The sequence below is a fragment of the Sipha flava genome, unplaced genomic scaffold (assembly GCF_003268045.1).
Source record: "Sipha flava isolate LNK unplaced genomic scaffold, YSA_version1 67_pilon_pilon, whole genome shotgun sequence".
In the NCBI taxonomy this organism is placed as follows: Eukaryota; Metazoa; Arthropoda; class Insecta; order Hemiptera; family Aphididae; genus Sipha; species Sipha flava.
Genome location: NW_020273607.1, coordinates 899,571 through 909,063, shown reverse-complemented (window position 1 = coordinate 909,063; position 9,493 = coordinate 899,571). Strand labels below are relative to the sequence as shown.

The 9,493-nt window shown below is 29.2% G+C and overlaps 1 protein-coding gene across 1 annotated transcript; it reads right to left on the bottom strand.

Annotated features, from left to right (window-relative positions):
* Nucleotides 1-409: 409 nt before the first annotated feature.
* On the bottom strand, nucleotides 410-3,777 carry LOC112691811 (probable glutamate receptor). The gene is made up of 7 exons (XM_025566211.1): nucleotides 3,611-3,777; nucleotides 3,418-3,539; nucleotides 3,155-3,325; nucleotides 2,706-2,917; nucleotides 1,268-1,469; nucleotides 688-837; nucleotides 410-630 (listed from the first exon to the last, which is right to left on the bottom strand). The coding sequence occupies exons 1-7, from the start codon at nucleotides 3,677-3,679 to the stop codon at nucleotides 411-413; spliced, it is 1,146 nt and encodes a 381-aa protein (XP_025421996.1). The 5' UTR covers nucleotides 3,680-3,777; the 3' UTR covers nucleotide 410.
* Nucleotides 3,778-9,493: the final 5,716 nt, after the last annotated feature.

Sequence of the window (9,493 nt, the reverse complement as noted above, 5' to 3'; positions counted from 1 at the left end):
TGCTTATAAAATCAACATTTTTAACGTTTAGACAACCGATGCACAAAGATTATATAGCATCAACGATTTTAATCTCTCTGGAGTATATTCATAATTTTAAATATGCAGTAGTACCAATTTTGGTATACCACGAGTACTTACTGTGTTTACTTGCGTAACTAAAATTACGTTAAGTATAATAATTGTCTCATATAATTAATTTTATTTTTTTCCATTCATGCGAACTATAAAGGATTAAAATAAATAAATAAATAATTTTACTAACAGGTAGTCGATAGCGACTGATATTTAATGAAAATAATGGGCATTACATATTATAGAATAAATATTAATGATAATATAATCGAGTTAATCTCACATTTATCAATGATCCAGTTTCATATAAATTCTAAATGATTGTGTGCCCTCTGTTAATTATTATCAAAGAAGTAATCGGAGGCTAACTCAAATGTAAACACCACAAAGGACAATAATATTCCGTAACTGAATAGCTTAAGCGTTGGATATATTTCTTTGACCGAGACGCTGACATAGTTCTTATTTATTTTCATGGAATCGCATGTCAGTTTTGGCGGTGTCCATCGTTCAATAAAACGTTTCCTAATTCCGACCTCTTGCTGCTGTATCAACCTTGAAGTTGCAAGCCAAATTATTTCGGGTTTGAAATAATTTTGAAAGACAACATACTTTTGTTTGAACACATCCCTATGACCAGATTTCTTAATTACAGGTATCGCTAGAGTGGGCAGTTGAAATATTTGAATTTCAGATAATCCACACTTCTCTGCTTCTAGCCATTTTCTATTGATTAACTGGTGAGCTATGTTTTTTTTCAACCTAAGAAAAGAAAAATTATATACCAAAAAATTTTCTCAAAATGTAAATAAAATGGTAAATAGACCATAAATCCATGAGATTCCGTACGGATTCTTTCTATTCCTTCTGGGGCATCAGTAAATGCTTTATTTTCATATGGTTTTATTTTTTCGTCGTATAACTTTCGTAATATCGTGTTAGTCGTTTCCTAAAAATATTATAATATAGCGTTTAAAAAAATTTAAAAAAACGTGTTTTAATAACTTATTATAAAGTTAGAAGCTTGGGATTGAGGTATAAGAATATTAATATAATTTCGAGTTCTTCGATAAAATATACAATATATTATATCATAGAAAAGAATTCATGGGTAACAAAATGTAATAAATATCCCTTCTAGTCTCGTTTGATTGACCCTAAGTGAAATAGTTCAATGCTTACGTTAAAATACGGTTTTGCATATGGGCTTATCTGTATACTCATTGTCACTGATTTTTCATTTGCAAAATCGTTTATGTTCTTTATTGTAACGCTTGTCGACTGAAATAAACTTACGATTTTCGCCGAATACGCGTTAAAAATAAATAATGAAGTCAAGAATAACACAATCACTACCACTTTTATAGAGATCATGTTCAAGACATTTACTGTACCTGCAAATTTATGTATACTATTATACATGTTAGATATATTATGTAATATAAAATGTGCCACTCGTAATATTCAGGGACGTGTATTGGAAAAGGGGGAGTTTGGATGTTCAAATCCCTCCGAAATTTTATCAAATTAAGAAAAAAAAGTATTGCTTGTATTTTTATAAAATTAGAGTTTAATATTATAAACATTTGCCAAGGTTATTTATATAATCCATTATCGATCTATTTAGTACTATAAAATTATTACCATGATTGTTACCTTGTGAAATAAATACATTTGAAATACATGATAGTAAACATTTTGAATTCTTATTTTATGAAATGTACATCCACTTCATGAAATGTACCCATATATAATTGACAGTTTTTACAATACATGGACAATATTTGATTTTTAGGTAAATTTTATTATTCAATATGAAATTAAACAGTATAAATGACGGTTTTATTATTTTATTTTATTTGAATAATTTATTTTATTATAAATTGTATTATTTATTAATATTTAATATTAGCCCTAGATTTTTATGAAATTATCTATGGTCCATTAAGTCCATAATCCAAGGGGATATTTTTGACAATGCGTAATGCATATAATTTTCCACATCCAACCGATTTCTTTGTTTGCTTTTTATTTGATAAAGTGTGGAAAAACCAGACTTACGAAGATAAGTAAATACAAACTGGATTAACGAATAGATAGCTTTTTCCATCAATTTTGGATAAGAGGTAACCTAACATGCGAAGAGATTTATTATTATAAAATTGATAGGCGACCGTCTGGAAATTTATTTGTTTTCAATTTTATTGGCTGTTAAATATTATGATAATTTTAACAACAAAATTCTCGTTATTTCATCATCAATATATTCTACCCCGTACAGTTTCTAAATTCTAAAATTCTATTATTATTAAATTTTAGTTATTCGATTTAGAATATTGTCTAGTCTTGTACACTGAAACCTTGAATCAAAATATGACCTAAAATGATTAATAGCTGTTCCTCTTTTACCGCAAAGCTCTAATTTATTTAATAAAATTGTATGATTAACTAAATCGAATGCTTTTTTAATTTCCAAAAATATATAAATTATTTTTTTGTTATATTCTAAATACTTACGAACATGAACTATAAAAGCAACTAGAATATTTTTATATTTCTTTATAGTTTTGGAGTAAGACAAATAAGTATGAAATGTATTAGATAATGTTTTACATTGAAATAATGTTTACCTTGTTGACATATAGCACCTAGAACCAGTTCGATGATGTCCAGTATAGTTAACGATTTTTTGCCGTTAGCTTTGAATCTATTCATGAGTATTATAATCGTGACGAACCCGACGAATAGAAACAAAATTATGAGCCAAACTTCATTTCTAAATGGTTGAATGTGAATATTTTTGATGCTCGACAGCTTAGGTTGTCTGAACAGTATATTGTTTCTGTGTTAAAGTTTAATAATTATAAAATGAAGATGTTCAACGAACAAAATAGTCCAAAAAATCAATATTATACTATATGCGTCGGAAATCGATTTCACCGGAAAACTTTTCATCGTCCGAGTATAGCTTTTAGATGCATTTATTAACACGTTTATGACATAGGTATAGTGCATCGGTGAAAAGGATTTTTCACGCTCATGATAGTAAGTCACGACGTGTTTTGTTTTTAATCATTACTCTAAAGAAATTGTTCCGACAGTATAATCGACTGCCGTCATTCGGTCGACTCGCATTATAGTTCCAACAGCGCCTAAATCACTTTCTTCTCTTTGCAAAACACCGGTCAGACCGGAAAACGAACCGTTGCCGTAAGACCAACCGTAGTCGTTAGTAAAGCTAATGTTAAACCTTTTAACAAAATCAATCATCAAGATAACCCCTTGGAAATAAATATGAGCTCGTATGAGCATAACTACTGTATGTTACTGTACAATAATTACTTGAAGTTCAGTTGGTAAGCTAAAAGTTGCACCATTGGATAGTGCATATGCGTGTACACATCGAAGCCGGTCGCAGTGTTTGGCGTTTGATCGAAACCGAAAAAATTATCAAAATCGGTTATCTGCGAGCAGATATAACTCGTTCGTATCGCGCACGTAACGTACAAAATATGAAACGCAAAACCGCACTTACCACAGTGGTCGCTTTGAGTTCGATGCCTCGAAAGTTCGTCCTCGACCGTATCAAATTATCGATTTCCATGTGATCCTTTGACGTCACGCCTATTTTCAGTACTCGAATCGTGTCCGATTTACTCGCTCGGAAACCGCTCCAGATTTCCCAAACACCATACCCGATGTTTTGAAAGAAGAACACTGCCGAATCGGGCAGGACGTAAGACTTGTTCAAGTGCGTTTCGAACACGTCCTTCGCTAAAGTGTCGTTCGTACTGTCTGTCGACTTCCCACCGAACAGTACCCAGTCGTTTTGCAAGTTGAATATTCGATCGTTTGAAATCTAAAACGTTAATATTTTTAACGCATTTGGTGTTATATTGTCTACTTTACATCGAGGTAAATACTTCGAAGAAAACGTGTAACTAAAGTCGGCGGTAAATATAAATGTGTGAGTTTAGGCGTTTTTTTACGACTTGTATTTTTCTAACTTAATTGGTCATTGAACCAGTATCGGCATAATTTGATATATATTACTACGGTTGGGCGTAACCTAACCTGAATACTATCCAAATTGGAACTCGAATATCGATTATATTTAAAGAATTACGTTAATTTGTCCTTTGACATTTTCGTCCGTAACCTTAGTGTATTCTATACGGTGAGATTGTGTAACACGGTTATGGTTAAATTACGGTAGAAAAAATATACAATCGTTGTGCGGAAATGATTCGTTTGTATTTGTCATTCATAACATTTTTATAACTTTGATCATAACCACTACTACTGCTTTGAGTATACAAATTGTAAACGTATTGTGTTGGTTATTGGAGTTAATCATTAGTTTTGTCGAATAAAATTTATTCATTTATTCATGTTTATTGTGTTTGAAAAATACAGATTTTTTATAATATTTGTAGAAAAAGTCTTGGCCAACTATAATACTATAAATAATAAATTAATAACAAAAAAAAAAAAAAAAATAAAAAAAAATACTATAATATATATTTGTAAATGTGTAAATAAATGTGTACAAAATACTTTTTGCATGAAGTTTATTGATCTGTCGCACGACAGATCAATCATAAACCCGTGCCTGTACCAAGTATCGTGTGTAGTATGGGTTTTGGACAAATAGAAACACAACGATTTGTCGATCGCTGAAAGTTTTTTCAACAGCCTTTCATTGACCTCTGTTAAACACCATTAAACACAAATATAACACGAATGCATTCACATTTTTTACAGTCGACGAGTATTATTATAAATTACTTGATTACCTGTTGACCAACACGTAGCGGCAGTTATTGTTTGGACATTTCTCTGTTGGAAAAAGTTCGATGCAACTTGAATAAAGTCGTAATCGGAGTAGTTGTCTTGTAACGTAAATCCGACATTCAGAAGCAAACATAAAACATACATTTTTATCATTTCGTTCGTTTTATAAACTAACGAATTCATAAAATAGTAATGTTATATAGGTATTAAGACTTTTATGCTGATGAATGAATAGTTATGAACGTTATCAACACATTCCCATCAACAATATCAAGCCAAAATGATAGAAATGCGTGGGAAAATAAATCAACGTAAATTTGCTTAAAAGGCAAACAAATTACTTGAAAAAGGCACTCGAAATAACTATGATATTAAATATAGTATACATTTCTTTGTGCTACATCAAAATGTTCAAATATTCTTGTTTCGTATTTTGCTTTATATCGTTTAATATCAAGAACGGTTATAGAAATATATTTATGTGTTTCCGTGTGTGTTTGTATATGTAGATATGTAAATATGCTTGTAATTTATTTCATTAATGCCAATTCAAAATTCACAATTGAACAATAATTACTTTTTAAAACTTTAGCATAAATCGATCAAATACTTGTGTAATATATCCATTCTATAAATAACTATTTGAACTACAAAGCATGCTAATAGCTTATGACTTAAATAATAAAAAAAATATTGAAACAGTCATTCAGTAAAATATTACAAATACTAATCACTTATAATAGTTGAATAGCACTCGTTGGTATATTTTCTCTTGAAATGCGATTCGATCAATAGTTCTATTTACTATTCTAGTTATTATAATGTCGGAAATAAAGATATCGATTGAACGCTTCCGCTGTGATGAATTACAGAAGTTTACGTGCAGTAGATTATGGTGAAGGAAGAGAGGGATAGATTTAATGAAAAATCTCATTATTTATAGCCAAATCCAACACAAAATTAAGTAGACATTTGAAGGGATTTTGTCTGGTAGAGATACTTTTTCAGAATCAAAACATAAACGTCTTGAAAGGTTAATAAATGAGGATAACTTTTGTCTACTAAAATTGAATTATGAAATAATTCATATAGTGAAAAATAAATTAGGCATTGAATATTGATGAAAAATTACCAATTATATAATGTTATGAAAAAAAAAGTTTTAGAGAAAGTCAACTCAGTAACAATAAATTGATTTGTTTTCGTTCAAGGAAAAAATGAAATTCTTTTTTAGATGTAATATACCATTTTGTAAAAGATAATTCAACACAGATATACATATTTATTCATTGTGGCAAAGTAAATTTGATTATAAATGTATGTAAAATTTTAAATTTGTTGAAATACGAGTATATTTAGTGTAATCGGTGGATAAATTATTTTTCACTTAATTTAAATTTTTTTTTTTTTTTACTTTATATGCTTACTGTAAACAATAGTTTACAAATTATATACCTACTTAATAAATTATAATAAATAAATAATTAAAACAAATGCGCTGGAGGTGAAATGTATTACATATATGTTTGTAGATTTGGATCAATACTCTCTGAGGTTAGGAATTATATGTGAGATCGCAGCACAATAATTGTAAATATAATGTATATTATAGAGTAAATAATTAATTGTATTAAGTATATAAATTAATACGTATTTTTTTTTTTATAAAAATTTTATAGAAGCACAGAACAAATATCAATTGAAATAAAATTAAAGAAGTCCATATACATATTAAAGAAAAAAGAAAACACAACGCTCCAAATAATTATATTGCAGTATAAAATATAAAAATAATATATCTGAAAAATTCGTTAAAATTCTAAACAATGATACAAATAATGGATATTGTTCTAGTTATTAACTTGATATCGTTCAAATTAATTTGTCTTTACAATCGTTTTTAATTTATTATGGTTATAAATGTACTTTTTTCTTTGATGTTTACGCATGTACTGTACACATATAGAACGACTACTGTTAAATAACTATGAGTTTGTTATAGTCCGTATTCATGTGTGTATGCTTGGTGCTAAAGAATGACAAATTACTTTTTTTATTATTTTACAAAAATATGAAGAAATATTTTGTTCTTTTTCGAAGAAACGGTATTGGTATGAAACTTTATTGTTAGTGGCCAATTTAATATTATAGCTGTATGTCACGAGTGGAAAATATTCGACAACAAAGAAACATTGAGAAATATAGTTTATATTTTCTTTATTAGATAAAATAAATAAAATGTGTATAAAGTATAAATATTTTTCTAAATTAGATTTGTAATAAGAAGATATTGAAACCTTAATGGAAAATACGAATGATTTAGCATTTGTTCATTCTCGTTCAATATGCTTATCGATTTTAAAAGTTAGAAAATTTTACTTGGAAATAAATATGTGCATTTACATGTGAGTTCAAGCGTTATGAAGAATTCAAGAATAATGTACGTAAATATCATATCCATTTGTATTGTGTATACATAATATGGGTATACAAGTTGCGTCAGAAATAACTCCTTTGATTTTAATAGCTTCGGTAGCTTTGGTTAGGGCGAAACTAAAATGATAAAAACCACTGACCAAAAGCTTTGTATGGTATTTCTTCGATCCATGCCATAGTTTGGTCGAATGAGCACTGTGCGTTTAGTGTTAAATAACTTATTTAAAATTATGGTTCATCTAGTAAAATCGTGTATTTCACTTACGGTTCGCGCTCGGTTGACGTGTGTGTTCTCGTTCCCATCAGTAAAACCATTAAGAATGTAGTATTAAACTTCAGAAAAAAAAGTTTTCTCCTTACAAGGGAATCGGTGAGCAGACTTAGGACCATAACAGCTACAGAAAATATGGCCATTATAAGAGCTTTAATCGAGTAATCAGGAAGTTGTTGCAATCCCACCTGAAATAACCTGCAGTCAGTGGTGGACGCAGAAAAAAATTCTGGGAGATGTTTTAAAAAAAATAATAATAATTACCGTTATTTTGAAATAATTATTTATTGTATTCATATTAGTTATAACAATTATAAAATAAAATTTATTCCCTTCGGTGTTTTTGCCATAATATCCAAGATATCTCCACGCCTTTATATATGTTTAATAATGCTAACCCATTCAATCGGTTCTCCACCGTCTTGTTTCGTAAATAAGTTTTTAATCCACGAAGAACAATCTTACACTAGAAGCAACTGAAATGAGAAGTGTTGTTCCAATTTGCACAAATCGATTTATAGACTGATATAACATAGATTTATAACAGTTTAGAACGTCCATAAACGATTTTGGTCTTTTTTCTTCAGGCGTATTTGAACAATCTTTGAAACAATAATATAAATAAGTTTTCAAGAACAAAGATTATCTAAGATAATAAGAAATAAAGTTATCTGCGCCATTTTGTGATATCCGCTCCTAAATTAATTTTAAATTATTAATTATTCGTATGTAAATAATAATAACACATTGTTGTTTGCGGGTAATACGATTACTGACTTAGGTATAGTGTTTGATCGTGAGTTAAATTTTCATATTCATTCAGATAGTATTTATTGTAAAGCAATAAAGATATTAGGTTTTATCAAAAGAATTTTCAGTAAATTTAAATTAGTAATTCCTATAAAATCTATATATTGTGCGTTTGTGAGATCAATATCGAAATATGAGATCCAAGTACTTCTTGCGGTAAAAATCAAGTTGAACGTGTTCAACGTAAATTTCTTAACTTTGCGGCATATGCACTAAAAATTGATCACCCAATACATGATTATTCACCAGTTTTATACCGACTTGGCATGCAAACTTTAGCTGACAGAAAAATTGAAACTAATTTGGCTTTTCTATGACATCTTATTGATGGACTAATAGATTCTCCTGAACTATTAGCATAAATTAATTTCAAAGTACCATCCTTTCATTCCCGTCACAATTATCCATTTTTCTTATCAATATGTAACACCAACCACGCAAAAAATCAGCCATTACACCGTATGATGAGTTTAGCCAATAAGGACCCATCAACTCTAATTTAAAAATATATCCTGTACAAATTATATATGTTATCAATATTATATTAAATTGGTCATGTACCGTATTGTTATATAAAATAAAATAAATCTTCAATAGATCCTTTTATATAATTTGGCCACTCTTTTCTAAACGTTTTGACTGTTACGACTATTTCTTCTGTAGTCTGTTTACTGCATTTTGTTGGTTAAATATTTGGTATTTTTGAAAGTAATTCACGATGATTAAGAAACCTGGATTTGAGTTGATCTAATAAATGGTTTAAAAATGGAATTTAGATGGATCGACGGTAGTACGTTCCGGGAACTCCTTCATAGATTATGATATAGAGTATGAGGTTGTACTCCATCAGTTTTAGTTCTATTCTTGTCAAGTTCCTCCAACGATGAGCAAACGTGTTCGTAAACATTATGAAACAAACTCAGAGAATGTAAATGTTCAAAATTATCATATCAACAACTTTAGGGTGGTTTTCGATAGTAAATTTTGTTTAAGTTAATTTTTTTTAAGGTGTATAAGGTAGAATAACTACGTTTGAAATTAGTCATCCATTAGTTTCGGTAGGGGGGTTGAACCCCTAAAACACTTTCCTGCGCCACCACTGCCTGC

Excerpts from the sequence above, each read along its gene's own strand:
- LOC112691811 (XM_025566211.1), bottom strand. The coding sequence starts at position 3,679 with ATGGAAATCGATAATTTGATACGGTCGAGGACGAACTTTCGAGGCATC. Across the intron at positions 3,540-3,610 it reads AACTCAAAGCGACCACTGTG|ATAACCGATTTTGATAATTT; the intron begins GTAAGTGCGGTT and ends ATCTGCTCGCAG. Across the intron at positions 838-1,267 it reads ATAAGCCCATATGCAAAACC|GTTGAAAAAAAACATAGCTC; the intron begins GTATTTTAACGT and ends TTCTTTTCTTAG.